This window comes from Lonchura striata, chromosome 22 (assembly GCF_046129695.1).
Source record: "Lonchura striata isolate bLonStr1 chromosome 22, bLonStr1.mat, whole genome shotgun sequence".
In the NCBI taxonomy this organism is placed as follows: domain Eukaryota; kingdom Metazoa; phylum Chordata; class Aves; order Passeriformes; family Estrildidae; genus Lonchura; species Lonchura striata.
The window spans coordinates 8,839,479-8,855,049 of NC_134624.1; the positions used below are offsets into that span (position 1 = coordinate 8,839,479).

General features: G+C 59.1%; 1 protein-coding gene across 2 annotated transcripts in view; it reads left to right on the forward strand.

The window, feature by feature from the left end:
* NOTCH1 (notch receptor 1) overlaps nt 1-15,571 on the forward strand; it is a 42,278-nt gene that overhangs the window by 19,200 nt on the left and 7,507 nt on the right. Inside the window, exons 5-26 of one of the 2 annotated variants that reach the window (XM_021543598.3) lie at nt 2,844-2,966; nt 3,106-3,339; nt 3,445-3,600; nt 3,689-3,874; nt 4,277-4,390; nt 5,075-5,188; nt 6,158-6,391; nt 6,736-6,846; nt 7,501-7,693; nt 7,891-8,036; nt 8,583-8,696; nt 9,600-9,719; nt 9,939-10,091; nt 10,506-10,734; nt 10,852-11,053; nt 11,166-11,319; nt 11,635-11,819; nt 12,004-12,136; nt 12,443-12,700; nt 12,802-12,914; nt 13,348-13,919; nt 14,617-15,045. In XM_021543598.3, coding sequence (XP_021399273.2) covers nt 2,844-2,966; nt 3,106-3,339; nt 3,445-3,600; nt 3,689-3,874; nt 4,277-4,390; nt 5,075-5,188; nt 6,158-6,391; nt 6,736-6,846; nt 7,501-7,693; nt 7,891-8,036; nt 8,583-8,696; nt 9,600-9,719; nt 9,939-10,091; nt 10,506-10,734; nt 10,852-11,053; nt 11,166-11,319; nt 11,635-11,819; nt 12,004-12,136; nt 12,443-12,700; nt 12,802-12,914; nt 13,348-13,919; nt 14,617-15,045 — 4,273 coding nt within the window. The remainder of the gene's footprint in view (nt 1-2,843; nt 2,967-3,105; nt 3,340-3,444; nt 3,601-3,688; nt 3,875-4,276; nt 4,391-5,074; nt 5,189-6,157; nt 6,392-6,735; nt 6,847-7,500; nt 7,694-7,890; nt 8,037-8,582; nt 8,697-9,599; nt 9,720-9,938; nt 10,092-10,505; nt 10,735-10,851; nt 11,054-11,165; nt 11,320-11,634; nt 11,820-12,003; nt 12,137-12,442; nt 12,701-12,801; nt 12,915-13,347; nt 13,920-14,616; nt 15,046-15,571) is intronic. The other variant, XM_021543599.3, reaches the window with a different exon arrangement.

Consider the following 15,571-nt stretch of genomic DNA (forward strand, 5'->3'; position numbering starts at 1 on the left):
GCCTGAATTTCCCGCAGATTGTAGCTTTGGGAGGGGTGAAACCCTCTGGCTTGTGCCACGTGCTTTAGGGAAGATGTTGGGCAGCGATGCCTGAGGAGGAGAGTTCATCTGGGGGCTTTATATACTTTGTGTTTCACCAAAATAGCTCTTCCAAAACAACTGTTTGAGCAGAGGCCCCTGTGCGGATGCTCATATTCCAGAATAAGAGTGCCTTTTTCCGCTTTAGCTTAATCCACTTCCAGAATGGAATAATTAGCCCGGAATAGCTATTTTGGAAAGTTTCCGAGTGCTAATGGAGCTGGGGAAGGAAGACCCTCTCTGTGCTCGCTGCTGCTCCCTCCGGCAAACCCTGGAGCAGGCCAGCAGGATTGCAGCCTCTGGCACGGAGAGCTCCTGTGGAGGGGCCTGGCGGGCACTGTCCTGGGAGCTCAGCACCCTGGAAGGGGTCTTGGCACCCTGGAAAGGAGCTGGGCACCCTGCAAACCCTAGAGAAGAACAGCAGCTGTGAAAGGCCTCCCTGACCCCAGCAAGCCCTTTCACTTCTGCCCTCAGACAGTGGGTGTGCAGTGCAGTAAGGGCAGGGAGCAGAGGGGACTGAGCTGCTCCACTTGTCCCTGGGTCAGCTGGAGAAATGAAACTGGACTTTCAGCCCAGAGCCACGCTCAGACCATGTTGCGTTTCCTGGGATGAGTGCTGTCCTCACCCGAGCCAGCCACACTGGCCAGTTGTGGTAGATGTGGAGGGGATGCACCCGCCCTGTCCCTGGGAAGGAAGCTGTGGGCAGCACTGCGCTGCCTGAGGAGTCTCTTGTGGGGTTGGTGTGATCCTCTGGTCACCCATAGCCCAGCCGTGGCCAGAGCAGGATGAGGGCTGGGTGGTTTCTCTGCTCTGCACCCTGGGCAGGGCTGGGCATTGCCATGGGGCTCCTGCCCCATCTCTGCTGGGAGCGTGGCATCAAGGTGGGGATGGGGTCTCCCAGATGGCACAGACACCCACACCCTGCTGGGTTAGGGAAGATAAGTGATCCCTGTGAGCTGTGGCGGGGATCTGGCCTCGATGTCTGACACGGGTTCAGAGGTTCCACCCCCTTCCCAAAGCTTTTGGCTGCAGTACCTCAGGAATCTCATGAACCACCCAGAACAGACAGGGCCCTGCAGGATCTCCTGCCTCACCCCCACCGCTGCTCACCCAGGCTGGAGCAAAGCTCCTGTCCTTAGGGACGGGGAGGTGTGGGGTGACTGGGCAGTGCCAGGAAGGAAGCCTTTCCTTCCAGGCTGATGCTGGGGGGTGATGCTCCTGTGGAGCAGCTCCAGCGCTGTCCCACAGGGATGGGCAGGGGGAGGTGGCAGGAGGAGCTGCGCTGGCCCTGCCCTGCCGTTCTGCTGACGAGGCACTTTCACTGAGCAGGGAAGGTGAGGCACAGCCTGGGGGAGAGCCCTGCTCCTGGCAGGCAGCATCGGCGCTGTCACACCCAGCTGTGGCTCCGTGGGCTGTTTCCAGGAAGATTTGCATCCTGCAGGAGCTGCTGCACCTCCCGTGGGGTGGCACAGCCCCTGCTCCAGGGAGCTTCAGCACCTCCTGCATCGCACACAATGCAGGAGCTGCACGGCAGCAGAGGCAGAGGGACAGGGGGCTGCTCCTCATGATAAGGGAGTGATTGATATGCTGGTATGTGGCACAGCAAACGTGGAACAATGTCCCCTTTTCATTCCTGGAGAGGCCTGGCTGTACCGGGTTTCTTCAAGTTAAACTAATCTTGGCTGTTTTATCGTGCCATCGCTGCAGAATGTAACCCTGAGTTTAAAGTAATTGCCGTACTAATTACTCATTTGGATGGTTCAAAATGAGTGAATCCCGGTATCTAGGACATTGTGAGCTATGGCTGCTCAGGCTCAGCCCCTCTGCTTAAAAATGAGGTGCAAATCAATGTTAGCTGCTCAGGGCTCCTACCAGCAATCATAAAAAGCTGTGGCTGCTCCCCATGTGATGGAGATGGGGAGAGGAGAACGTGGGGAGAGTGAGGGGAAAGCTCCCAGCTGGGCCAGGGTCTGGGGTCTCACAGAGGATGAGTCTGGACACCTGGTCCTTACCTGTGGAGGTGACCTTTTTTGGTGCCTGGGTGGGGAGCAGCCTGGTCTGGGCCTGCAGAATGCCCTGGGGAGTTTGAGGGAGCTGCAGATGGACACTGGCACTGAGGGCTGGCATTGCCATCCCAAACCCCAAGCAGTTGGGTCAAGAGCTTTGAGGGTCCTACAATAAATGCAGCTTTTAACACAAATGTCAGTCAGAGGTGGCTTGGCAGATGTCCTGAGGAGGGCCTGGCTGCTGTGCTCCTGCTGCAGAGGCTGGGGGTGGCAGGGTTTCCATGCTGTCAGCTGGAGGTGATAACAAACCCAAGCAGGAGGTGGGCTGGGATGAGCCCAGCGCCGTGTGGGATTGTGGCTCGCCCTGGCAGGGACTGGGATCCCCCTCAGGGGCGAGCGCTGCTGCTGAGGCTCTTTACAAGTGAAATTAAACACCGGTGATTCAGCACTGGGTGCCACAAGCCTCCGTGGGAGCAGCCCTGCTTCGTTCTGGCTTGTGTGGAGTCAGATCCTGCACTGCTCGGGGCAAGCGTCTCCAGGGCTGGAGGCTGTGGCAGTAGGGGCACCCTGCCCTGTGCAGAGGAAGCTGCTGCCTGCCAGGCCCCAGCAGAGGCGGAATGGGGATGAAGATCAAGCCAGGCAGCTGCTTCAAAGCCACCTGATCACAAACAGCCTGCTGGAGGTGGGGGTGGCGAGGGGCATGGTGGTGACGCTCACAGTGGGTGAGCTGGCACCATGGCAGGTGTCTCCTTTGCACAGGGTTCACGGGTCAGAACTGTGAGGAGAACATCAACGACTGTCCCGGCAACAACTGCAAGAATGGGGGCACCTGCGTGGACGGCGTCAACACCTACAACTGCCAGTGCCCACCTGAGTGGACAGGTAGTGCCAGGAATGCTGGTGGCACAGGGCTGGGCTGGGAGGACGGGTCCTGCCCGGGGGCACAGTGTGGGCAGAGCTGTTCTGCTTCACATAGCAGCGGTCAGTGCCAGCTTCACGCAGGTGCCCTGTCCCCTGGCAGGTCAGTACTGCACTGAGGATGTGGACGAGTGCCAGCTGATGCCCAACGCCTGCCAGAATGGGGGCACCTGCCACAACAACCACGGCGGCTACAACTGTGTCTGTGTCAATGGCTGGACGGGCGAGGACTGCAGCGAGAACATCGATGACTGCGCCATGGCCGCCTGCTTCCACGGGGCCACCTGCCACGACCGGGTGGCCTCCTTCTACTGCGAGTGTCCCCACGGCCGCACAGGTGAGGCCCTGCCCCACCTCGTCCCCTGCCCCGCATGTCCCCTGGCTCCTTGGCGCAGCAATGACTCGTGTGCCCATCGGCCTTGACGTGCCTTTGGCTGCCCAGGTTTGCTGTGCCACCTGGACGACGCCTGCATCAGCAACCCCTGCAACGAGGGCTCCAACTGCGACACCAACCCTGTCAATGGCAAAGCCATCTGCACGTGTCCTTCGGGGTACATGGGGCCGGCCTGCAACCAGGACGTGGACGAGTGCTCGCTGGGTGAGCTCACATGGGTGACAGCAGCACGGCTGGGAGGGCTCTGGCACAGCCAGGAGCGAGTCCTGAGAGCTGTGCTTGTGTTTTACAGGAGCCAACCCGTGTGAGCACGCAGGAAAGTGCATCAACACTCAAGGGTCCTTCCAGTGCCAGTGTCTGCAGGGCTACTCAGGCCCTCGCTGTGAGATTGATGTCAATGAGTGCCTCTCCAACCCCTGCCAGAATGATGCCACCTGCCTGGACCAGATTGGGGAGTTCCAGTGCATCTGCATGCCCGGTGCGTGGGCAGCCCTGTGGACTCAGCCTTGGTGCTGGGGGTGGGCAGTGGGAGGGCTTTGAGTGTCCCTGAGCTTCAGCTCGGTGCAGGGTTGGGTCAATAGCTCCTCTGTGCCTGAGGACAGCACCAAAAAGAAGGAGCTCGATAAAGGTTGTGTGGTGGAGGGGACAAGAAGTGAGATTTGAGTGCCATCAGCCCTACACTGAATTCCTCTTGCCAGCCTTCATTTGGGTTGAGCCAAAACCTGTTGATCCAAGGAGCAGCTTGTGCATCAAATCTCACCACGTGTAGATTGTCTCCTTGAGCTGCCTTTCAAAGCTGGGGGGTCCAGGTGTGCCCAGGTGTAACGCAGGTTGTGCCAGCCCTGTGCCATGGTGCTGACAGCGCTGGGTCTCTCGGCAGGGTACGAGGGGGTTTACTGCGAGATCAACACGGACGAGTGTGCCAGCAGCCCCTGCCTGCACAATGGCAACTGCCTGGACAAGATCAACGAGTTCCACTGCGAGTGCCCCACTGGTACGTGGCACCCTCCCACTGCCAGCAGCCACCCCTCTGCCACTCTAGTGGAAACAAAGCCGGGATGCATCCCAGCTCCAGCCAAGAATGGGCTCCTTAAATTTCATAGCCCTCCAAAAAGGGGAGAGTGTAGCGAGCACCTCTTGGTGCTTTGGAGGGGGCTTCTCCAATTGCCATGAGGGGCTGAGCCCCGTGCAGGCCATGCTGCTCCAGCTCCCGCCCATGGGAGAGGGGAAGGAGGATTAAACCCCACGGCTTTGCACTTGAAAAGGCCCCTCTTTGGGAAGGAGGGCTGGGGGCTGCTGGGGGCCGCACCAGCGGCTTTGAATGCGGTGTCAAAGTCACGGGGTGGAGCAGAGAATGGGGAGACGGTTAATCTGTGAAAGGAGGTTTTGAAGTTCAGAGACTTTGCTCCTCTAGAGATGTAAATAAGATGCTCTCAATGGTGGGTCGCAGCCCCGCATTCAGGGCCCCCAGCAGCCGTCCCCATGGAAACCCGGCGCCCCAGCCGGGATGCGGGGGGATGCGGGGGGCCCAGCGGGAGCTGCCCGGCGCAGGGAGGGGAGCCTGGCAGGGAGGGGAGCCTGGCAGGGAGGGGAGCCTGGCAGGGAGAGGAGCCTGGCAAGGAGAGGAGCCTGGCGGGTCCGGCCGTGCGCAGGGACGTGACTTCTCCCTCCATTCCAGGCTTCAACGGGCACCTGTGCCAGTTTGACATCGACGAGTGTGCCAGCACCCCCTGCAAGAACGGTGCCAAGTGCGTGGATGGCCCCAACACCTACAGCTGCGAGTGCACTGAAGGTGAGGGGATGCTGAGGGGCTGCGGGGGTCCTGCCCAGCGATATGCTATGAAACCACATTGACAAATCATTTAGTGCCCACCTCTGCAAGCACCTGCTGTGGCAGGTGTCCCCGAACTGCCCATCAATGAGGTTGGTCCCTGCTGATGTGACTCCCATGGGGCAGGATGTCCCTTTCTCTGGTGTTGGTGGAGCAAGTGGAGCTCTGGAACCTGCTGGCCCTGGGACCAGGTGTATGGAGCCTGGCACTCCTGAGGTGTGGCCCCGCAGCAGCCGTCCCACCGTGCTCCCGCCTGCCGGGGCGGCAGCGAGGGGGAAGGCAGGAAGGAAGGAATAAAGCTGCCTCTATGGGGATGCAAGGTGCAGGGCCACGGGGGCTCGCCGACCGAAACCCAAGGAGCAGTTGCACAAAATGATGACTTGAGCCCTGGTGGCAAACAGTGGCTCTTTTGTGGAGCAGCTCCCGCCAGAAATCTTCCAGCTGAATGGCCTCTAATTAGTGTCTTGCTAATGCCAAGCCCCGATGAAAAGCTGCTATGTGGGCTTGGCGGGGTCTAGTCAAAGCTGTACTTTGTCCTCGGCTCTCCACCCCCCAAACCCGGCGGGGAGGGAGCTGGCCTGGAGAATAGGAGCTGCTGGGGGGGTTATTATTGGGGGGTGCTTGCGGCCGCCCCCCGTGCGCTCCGGGACGAGCCACGGGCGAGCGCGGGGCCCCGCTCCGCAGCCGAGGCAGCTTTAATGCAGGTCATTGTGCACCCCGGGACAAAGCCCCCAGGCTGGGCTCTGACCAGCCCCCCACCAGCACATCGGGGTGCTCCCTGCCTGCACCCCGCTCCTGGGGGTCCCAGAGCTCACGCTGGGGCAGGTAAAGCCACCCCGGTGCGCTGCCTCACAGCTGGAGAGGGTGGGAAGGAGAGTGCCACACCCCGTGTCCCCCATCCTCACCCTGCGTCTCTGCTGCTGGTGGCAGGTTTCACAGGTGCTCACTGCGAGATCGACATCGATGAGTGTGACCCTGACCCGTGCCACTACGGGACCTGCAAGGACGGCATCGCCTCCTTCACCTGCCTCTGCCAGCCCGGCTACACGGGCCACCGCTGCGACATCAACATCAACGAGTGCCAGAGCCAGCCCTGCAAAAATGGGGGCACCTGCCAGGACAGGAACAACGCCTACAACTGCATCTGCCTCAAAGGGACCACAGGTGAGCAGGAGGGGCTCCACATGGGTCGGCAGTGCGGGTGCAGCATCCCACTCCCATCCTCTTCCTGGGGCAGGTTGGCCCTGGGCCACCACCAGCAGCCGCCCTGGTGCCAGGGCCAGCCTGGGGCACCCTGGGCGAGGGCGAGTTCTCCCAGTTTGGTGCCCAGCTCAGGCAGGAACCGCGCCCCAGCCGGGAGCTGCCCATGGCAGAGGCGCTTTGTTGTGGGGTGGTGGTGGCAGTTGGTGCCAGCGGGGTTCATTTTACTGCTTTGGCGGGTCTGGGGACCTCCTAATGACAATCCTCTCCTCTTGGGGACACCTTAACAACCCCTCTCTCCTCCCCAGGCCCCAACTGTGAGATCAACCTGGATGATTGTGCCAGCAACCCCTGTGACTACGGCAAGTGCATTGACAAGATCAATGGCTACGAGTGCACCTGCGAGCCGGGGTACACAGGTGAGAACAGGGCCTCACACCCTGGGGACTTGCAGCTGCTGGTGCCTCACAAAACCAGGACAAGGGTGCAATAAGGAGGGGGAATGCTGCCATCCCGCTTGTAGGAGGTTTTACACCCTCCAGCGCTCCTGCTTGTTCAGGAGGGTGACCCCGGCTCAGTCCGAAATCAAAGGGGTGTCTGGTGCTGCGAATTTGACTCCTGCTGCGCCCACTCCCATGGGTATCAGGTTGCTGCCTTGTCCAACTGGTTTGTTTGATGGCTGCTGGAAATGGTGGAGGGCTTTGATGGGAGCAGCCCCCACCGCTCCCTGCTCGCGCGGCCCCTTGTCCTCGGAGCTGAAATAAAGCTTGGCTTTGTCAGCCATGGCAGGTAGGGTTACAGGCTGAAACCTCCTCCCTCCGGTGTTCCCTCCTGGACCAAAGCAGCCCAGGGCATGGCCTCTTCCCAGTCCCTTTTCATGAAGGCAGGCAGGCGATGCAGGGTGTGAAGCCAGCCTGCCTGCAGGGCAGCCCACTCCTCTGCAGCCAGCCTAGTGTGTCCTGAGGTCCCAGCCTGCAGCAGGCCTTCCCTGGGTGGCTGGAGGGGCAGCTGCACTCCCCACGCCGTGCTGTTCACGCTCATGGGGTAACCATTCCTTGCTCCCCCTGTGCCAGGGCGCATGTGCAACATCAACATCGACGAGTGTGCCAGCAACCCCTGCCACAACGGGGGCACGTGCAAGGATGGCATCAACGGCTTCACCTGCCTCTGCCCCGAGGGCTTCCACGACCCCAAGTGCCTGTCTGAAGTGAACGAGTGCAACAGCAACCCCTGCATCCACGGGAAATGCCACGATGGATTGAATGGGTAGGCTGGACCAAAGGGTCCCCAGCAAAGTCAGGGTTACAGGAGGGTGAGCGTCTGTCCCCTGAGTTGGTGCTTGTCCATGCTCTGAGGCAGTGCCATGGGATATTTCCCTGAAGGGACAGGATTTGCTGGATAAATGATGGCTGGTGCAGCCTAGAGGATGGACCAGCTCTTTATGCCCCAATTTTTCCCCAAAGCTACAAGTGTGACTGTGACCCTGGCTGGAGTGGGACAAACTGTGACATTAACAACAATGAGTGTGAATCCAATCCCTGCATGAACGGTGGCACCTGCAAGGACATGACCAGTGGCTACATCTGCACCTGCAGGGAGGGCTTCAGCGGTAAGTGGGGGGGTTAGGCTGGATATTCTGAAAAATTTCTTCCTGGAAATGGTGGTCAGGCACTGGAACAAGCTGCCCAGGGGAGTGGTGGAGTCAGCGTGATTGGAAGTGTTGAAAAGGGGTGTGGATGTGGAACAGTGATGCTGGGTTAATGGTTGGACTTGATGATCTTAGAGGGCTTTTCCAGCACTAACAAGTCTGTGATTCCGTGATTCTAAGGGTGCAGCCAGGGGTGCTGCCATGTTCCCCTCACACTGAGGCCTGGGTGGAAGTTGTGGGTGGGTGCTCCACGATGCTTTCATGAGGTGGGTGCTCCATGAAGCTTCATTTTGGGGACAGTGGAACCCCAGGTGTGGCTGGGAGCTGTGGCAGTGCCGCCCTCCTGGACACCTTCAGCAGAGTTCAGGGCTGGAGCTGAGCACAGGAGGCTTTCCCAGGGCAATGGGTGTGCTGTTGTCACTCCCACCGTGTCCCCACTGTACCCTCAGCCCCCTGCCACCAGCACACCTCCATCACAGCCACTTGTGTCTATTTTTCCTAACGCAGGCCCCAACTGTCAGACCAATATCAACGAATGTGCTTCCAACCCCTGCCTGAACCAGGGCACGTGCATCGATGATGTTGCTGGCTACACCTGCAACTGCCTCCTGCCCTACACAGGTGAGGGGAGCACCCACCACAGCTCTGTGGAGTTTCTGCTTCTCGTGTGACACCAGGCTGGTCCCAGCACATGCAGTGAGCTGGCACTGAGCACGAAGTGCCTCATTCTGCCCTGCCTGGGGGCTGCCCACAGCCACGGCTCCACCTCTCCATGGCCCAGCTGGAGGAAATTTGCAGGAGCTTTGGGAAGCTGCCAGCCGCAGCTTCCTCCTCTTCCTCCTCCTCCTCCTCCTGGAGGGCAGCAGGGTGGTGGCTCGGGGGCAGCAGCACCCCAGTGACACCCCAGCATTCCCCAGCCACGGTGGCCGTGCTGGAAGAGGCGATCCGAGGCCGAGGGGCCAAGGGATTCTGCTGAGCCAATTCCTGTTTGCCGGCCCCGCGCTTCCGCTCGCGCAGCCCGGCACAATTGCAGGAAGCCATGAGCTGTTTCCTGCCCTCACCAGTGGCCATAGAAACCCCTGGGGGGGACGGGGACCGGGCAGGCGGGGAGGGGGAAGGCTCTGGAAAATAGCAAAGGCCAGTTCAGGAGATATTGGCTGACAGGGAAGATAAGGGTTCAGAGGGAACGTGTCCCTTGGCTGGACGTAAACAGGAAAAGCAGCGGAGAGGGAAGGGGGGAGGGAGCGCAAGGGGGAAAAGACACCCCGAGCAGCACTTCCCTGCCAAAGGAAGTGGGCAGTGCTGTCATGCAGCCCAGATAGCCAGGGCTTAAAAGTTTGTAGGGGTTCGGGGTCATAGGTGACCCTGAATGGAAGAGACAGCCCCAGCTGGGCTGCCCTGGGGTGCTGGGGAGGTCCAGAGCCTTCCCAGACTGGCAGCAGACCAGGGCAAGGGACAGGGGTAGCGGGATTGTGGGCCACCTGTCCTTTTGGAGGGTGTCAGCTGGTACTTGTGCCTGTGCAGGAGCCACCTGTGAGGATGTGCTGGCCCCCTGTGCTGGCAGCCCCTGCAAGAACGGTGGCGAGTGCCAGGAGTCAGAGGACTACAAGAGCTTCTCCTGCAGTTGCCCCCCTGGCTGGCAAGGTATGGGCATGGCCCTTTTGAGGGTTAGAAGCCCCCACTCCCCACAGGGAGGGAAAGGCACAGGGGAGGGAGCCAGGCCTTGGGGAGGTGGGACACAACCATTGCCTGCATCCCTTGGCTTCTGCCCCGGTGCGAGCGGTGCCCAGGATGTCATTGTCACCCCTGGGGCTTTCACCAGCACCCGCAGCCCACACAATCCCTGTCCTGCTGTGTCCCCAGGTCAGACCTGTGAGATTGACATCAATGAGTGTGTGAAGAGCCCCTGCAGGAATGGGGCCACGTGCCAGAACACCAACGGGAGCTACCGCTGTGCCTGCCGGACCGGCTTCTCCGGCCGCAACTGCGACACCGACATCGACGACTGCAAGCCCAGTAAGAGCAGGGGCTGCCCCCGGCTGCACCCAGCCCAGCCCTGAGCCTCACCACCCTTCCTGGGGCTGGGCTTCTCCTCCCCATGCATGGACCAGCCCTGGCTGCCACAGTGGCCTGGGCTGTGCTGTGAGCCCTGCTTGTCTTGTGGGCCACCTCAGGCATGTCCCTGTTGAGCTGTGTCAGTCCAAGGCAGGAGGAAGGAGGCTGGGGGGGACAGTGTGTGCAATGGGTTCTCCTTGTGCCCAGTCTTCTGGAGGGGCTGGTGTGGCTTCTGCCCAGTCCATGGGCTCAGTCCATTCCTCCCCGTGGCCAGGGAATGTGTATGGGGACAGTGCCGTGGGGCAGCTCCGGGGCTGGGCTGTTGCACCACAGCTGGACCCATCACATCTTCACGTGCACGTCCCTCCTCTCCAGATCCGTGCCACAATGGTGGCTCCTGCTCGGATGGCATTGGCACGTTCTTCTGCGAGTGCCTGGCTGGCTTCCGTGGGCCCAAGTGCGAGGAGGACATCAATGAATGCGCCAGCAACCCCTGCAAGAACGGGGCCAACTGCACCGACTGCGTCAACAGCTACACCTGCACCTGCCCCTCCGGCTTCAGCGGCATCCACTGCGAGAACAACACCCCTGACTGCACAGAGAGGTACAGTCCTGCCACCTGGGACGAGGGGCTGAGGTCCCCATAGCCCTGGGTTGCTGTGCCTTTGGCGTGGGGCATGGCCGGCCGTGACTCACTGGGGTGCGATGTCTGCGTCCCCAGCTCCTGCTTCAACGGTGGCACATGCGTGGATGGCATCAACACCTTCACCTGTGTCTGCCCGCCCGGCTTCACGGGCAGCTACTGCGAGCACAACATCAACGAGTGTGACTCCAAGCCGTGCCTGAACGGGGGCACGTGTCAGGACAGCTACGGCACGTACAAGTGCACCTGTCCCCAGGGATACACCGGGCTCAACTGCCAGGTACAGGAACCCGGGCTGGATGCTGCTGGGGGGATCTGGGGGCCACTGCAGTCTCCACTCCTGCAGGAGCCCTGCTGGGTCCTCACCCTCATCTCTTGCTCTGCTCCCCCAGAACCTGGTGCGTTGGTGTGACTCCTCGCCCTGCAAAAACGGAGGCAAGTGCTGGCAGACCAGCAACCTGTACCACTGCGAGTGCAACAGCGGCTGGACAGGGCTCTACTGCGATGTCCCCAGCGTGTCCTGCGAGGTGGCTGCCAAGCAGCAAGGTAAGGCCCTGCCACCTGTACAGGGCCGGGCTGGGGTCCCCAGGTGTCCCCTGTGCTGGGCACTGAGCAGGGATGTGGCCAGTTCTCTTGGTGGGCATCTTTGGCACAGAGCAATCTCAAGGATTGCTGTAGGAATGCACGCCCAAGGCTGTGATTCCCTGTGGGATGTGTGGTGGCCAGGACATGACCCTGTGGTGTGTGGGTGTCACCAAGGTTGTGATTGATTCCCTGTGGGATGTGTGGTGGCCAGGACATGGCCCTGTGGTGTGTGGGTGTCACCAAGGTCCCTGCATCTCCCTCTGCTCTCCCTGACAGGTATCGATGTAGCACACCTCTGCAGGAACTCAGGGCTCTGTGTTGACACTGGCAACACTCATTTCTGCCGCTGCCAAGCCGGCTACACCGGCAGCTACTGCGAGGAGCAGGTGGATGAATGCTCCCCAAACCCCTGCCAGAACGGAGCCACCTGCACAGACTACCTGGGAGGCTACTCCTGCGAGGTGGGTGCCTGGGGGGCAGGAATTCCTAGAGAAAAAGCCTCAGTTATTGCTTTTCTGCTGCCCAAGGTGCTGCCCTTGCATGATGCCTCTTTACCGAGTTGGAGATTTGGGTGCTGGCTGTGCTCCTAGGGCTGTGTGGAATGGAAGGAACCTCTTTGATAGTTCCCCTCTTTCCTCCTTGCAGTGTGTGGCTGGTTATCATGGAGTTAACTGCTCAGAGGAGATCAATGAGTGCTTGTCCCACCCATGCCAGAATGGAGGAACCTGCATCGATCTCATCAATACCTACAAATGCTCCTGCCCCAGAGGAACTCAAGGTAAATTAATTCCCCAGGCTGGGGCATTAGTGGGTTGAGTGCAGATATCCTTGGATTCTGCTCATTAGCTGCTCGGGCTGGCAGCAGCAAACGCGGCGGGCAAGGTTTGTGTTTGCTTGTGGGCTTAGCCATCAAGGCCACGCGGCCTTGGCCTTGTGGTGCCATGTCCCTCCTGCCCGAGAGGTGGCTCAGGCTGCCACTGACGTGGCCAGGCTCAGCCCCTTGGCAGGGCAGGCTGACACACGGGAGCAGCGGGCCCCCCGATACTGTTTGATGAGCTGTGTGGGTTGTTCCCCCTCTCTCTAGGGGTGCACTGTGAGATCAATGTGGATGACTGCAGCCCTTTCTTTGATCCGGTCACCCTGGGGCCCAAGTGCTTTAACAATGGCAAGTGCAAGGATCGGGTAGGTGGCTACAGCTGCATCTGCCCCCCTGGCTTTGTAGGGGAGCGCTGCGAGGGAGATGTCAACGAGTGCCTGTCCAACCCCTGCGACGCCCGCGGCACCCAGAACTGCGTGCAGCGGGTCAACGACTACAAATGCGAGTGCAGACCTGGCTATGCAGGTGAGCACTGCATCCCCTCTGCTCACAGGGTGCAGCCCCCAGCCCCCCCAGGCATCCCTGCACGCCTTCATCTGCTCCTCACACGCTCCTCTCCCTCGCAGGCCGTCGCTGCGACACTGTGGTGGACGGCTGCAAAGGCAAACCCTGCAGGAATGGGGGAACCTGTGCTGTTGCCAGCAACACTGGCCGTGGCTTCATCTGCAAGTGCCCCCCGGTAGGTGCCTGCTCCTCTCCGGGAGGAGGGAATGAGTGTGGGCATGAGAGGTGGTCAAGAGGCCAGTTCAGCCCCTGAGGCTTCCCCAGCTGGGATGGGCATGAATGGGAGGATGCTTTGCTGTGGGTGCATCCATAAATGTGCACCCTCCACGCTTGCAAGGATGCTGGAATAGAGTTAAGAGAAGGTGGCTCAGGCCTGAAGGTAGAACAGGCTGAATGTTATTTGGACCACATAAAGTGGGACAGAAAGATAGGGAGAAGAGCTCCCTTCACTTTGGGGGGATGCTCTAATGGGCTTTACATTCAAGATTACTCTTGCCCATCACCAGCTTTAGAGGGTGAGTGTCAGTTTCCCAGAACACACGTGTGTTAATGCTGCTTGTAGCACAGCTTCAGTGGCTCTGACTCCCTCCTTGCTGTGCCCTCCCCAGGGATTCGTGGGTGCCACCTGCGAGAACGACTCCCGCACCTGTGGCAACCTGCACTGCCTGAACGGTGGCACCTGCATCTCCATCCACAAGAGCTCCAAGTGCATGTGCACGCCGGCCTTCACGGGCCCCGAGTGCCAGTACCCGGCCAGCAGCCCCTGCACCTCCAACCCCTGCTACAACGGGGGCACCTGCGAGTTCTCCAGCGACGCCTCCCCCTTCTACCGCTGCAACTGCCCCGCCAACTTCAACGGCCTCAACTGCCACATCCTCGACTTCGACTTCCAGGGCGGCATCGGGCAGGACATCATCCCCCCCAAGATCGAGGAGAAGTGCGAGATCGCCGTGTGCGCGGGCTACGCCGGCAACAAGATCTGCGACGGGAAATGCAACAACCACGCCTGCGGCTGGGACGGGGGCGACTGCTCCCTCAACTTCAACGACCCCTGGAAGAACTGCTCCCAGTCTCTGCAGTGCTGGAAGTATTTCAACGATGGCAAGTGTGACTCTCAGTGCAATAATGCTGGCTGCCTCTACGATGGGTTTGACTGCCAGAAATACGAGGGGCAGTGCAAGTAAGTGGCTTCTTTAAAACCTTCTTGTTTTGAAGCCCGTCAGGGTCACCGTCTCTGGTGACCCTCTGGTTGTTCTGATTGTATCTGGTGAAACTCCTCGACTCAGGCCTGCTGTTCACTCCCAACATTCTGTTCTGCTGCCTGTGAGGCTGCAACTCAAGCAGTCACATCTCCCCTGTGGTCCTTCTGAGTTTACATCTACTTGGAAGCTCTCTGGGTTTGACTCATTGCAGATGGCTTCCCTGTCCTTGCTTGTATCACTCCACAGAAGTGAATTCTCCAACTTACAGCAGTAACAGAGTCAGGGAGACCCCAGATGGAAGAGCAGCCAGGAAACATGATGATGTTAACATCCAAGCATTTCCCAAACATTGTCTTTGGCAACAGCAGGAACTTAGTCCCAGATTCCTGGACCAGCTCTGGTTTTAGTAACTATTCTGTGTCCCCATGCCTTCTCTGAGTCACAGCAATTTGTTCCTTTTTCTTTTATAATTTAACAGCTGCTCTCTCTCACCTGCAGCGAATGCTTCATAGTGCTGCATGAAACAGCTGCTTTCTGTGTAAGCTGGTTTAGTGTCTGTCAGGGTGAAGAATATTTATATAAAAGAGAGACCACCGCTGCTTTTCTCAGCAGATAGGTGTTATTTGCAATACTTGGTCTAATTCTCTCTTCTGCCTTGCTTCTTCCCCCCCCCAGCCCTCTGTATGACCAGTACTGCAAAGATCACTTCTCGGATGGTCACTGCGACCAGGGCTGCAACAATTTTGAGTGCGAGTGGGATGGTCTGGACTGTGCAAACAACATGCCAGAGAAGCTGGCCGATGGCACACTGGTGGTGGTGGTCCTCATCACCCCCGAGAACCTGAAGAACAACTCCTTCAACTTCCTGCGGGAGCTGAGCCGTGTGCTGCACACCAACGTGGTCTTCAAGAAGAACCCCAAGGGGGAGTATATGATCTTCCCATACTACGGCAACGAGGAGGAGCTGAAAAAACATTACATCAAGAGGTCCACAGAGGACTGGTCAGATATGTCCAGTGCTGTCATCAACAAAGTGAAGAGCAGCCTCTACTCCCGGGCTGGCAGGAGGCAGAAGAGGGAGCTCGACCAGATGGACATCAGAGGGTAAGAGGGTTCCATGTTCTCTGAGCAGCACTCACTGCGTTCTCTGTGTTGATAATAGTAACACGCTAGCAAGGGAAGGATGTAGGCCAGATAATTGTATTTAGATGTTGCTTGCTGTGTGAACAGAAACCGGATTTTGCTCTCATGTGGGAAAATGGAGTGATCATTCAGGAATCCCTGATACAATGCTGCCCAGCTCTCACGATTGAAGGAGTCCTGTGCATTGTTGGGAGCCGGGGCTGGGCTGGGTGGGACCTGGAAGCAGAGGTTGGCCTGACCGACTGTCTGACTTCAGGAAGTCATTAAGTTAAGCCTCATTTTCTCCCTGGGAAATGCTTTCTAGAGCTTTGTTGTAAAACTCAATTACTGCAATCTGTGTTTGGAGATCTTTGGTGTAAACATACACATCTAACCTGCTCCCTCTCCGTGGTCTCAACCAAAAACCCCTGAATGCAAAGGAGTTAGAGCAGTGAAACTGATATGAGAAGATCTGAAAGCTCCCAAACAGCATTATTTAAGATACTCT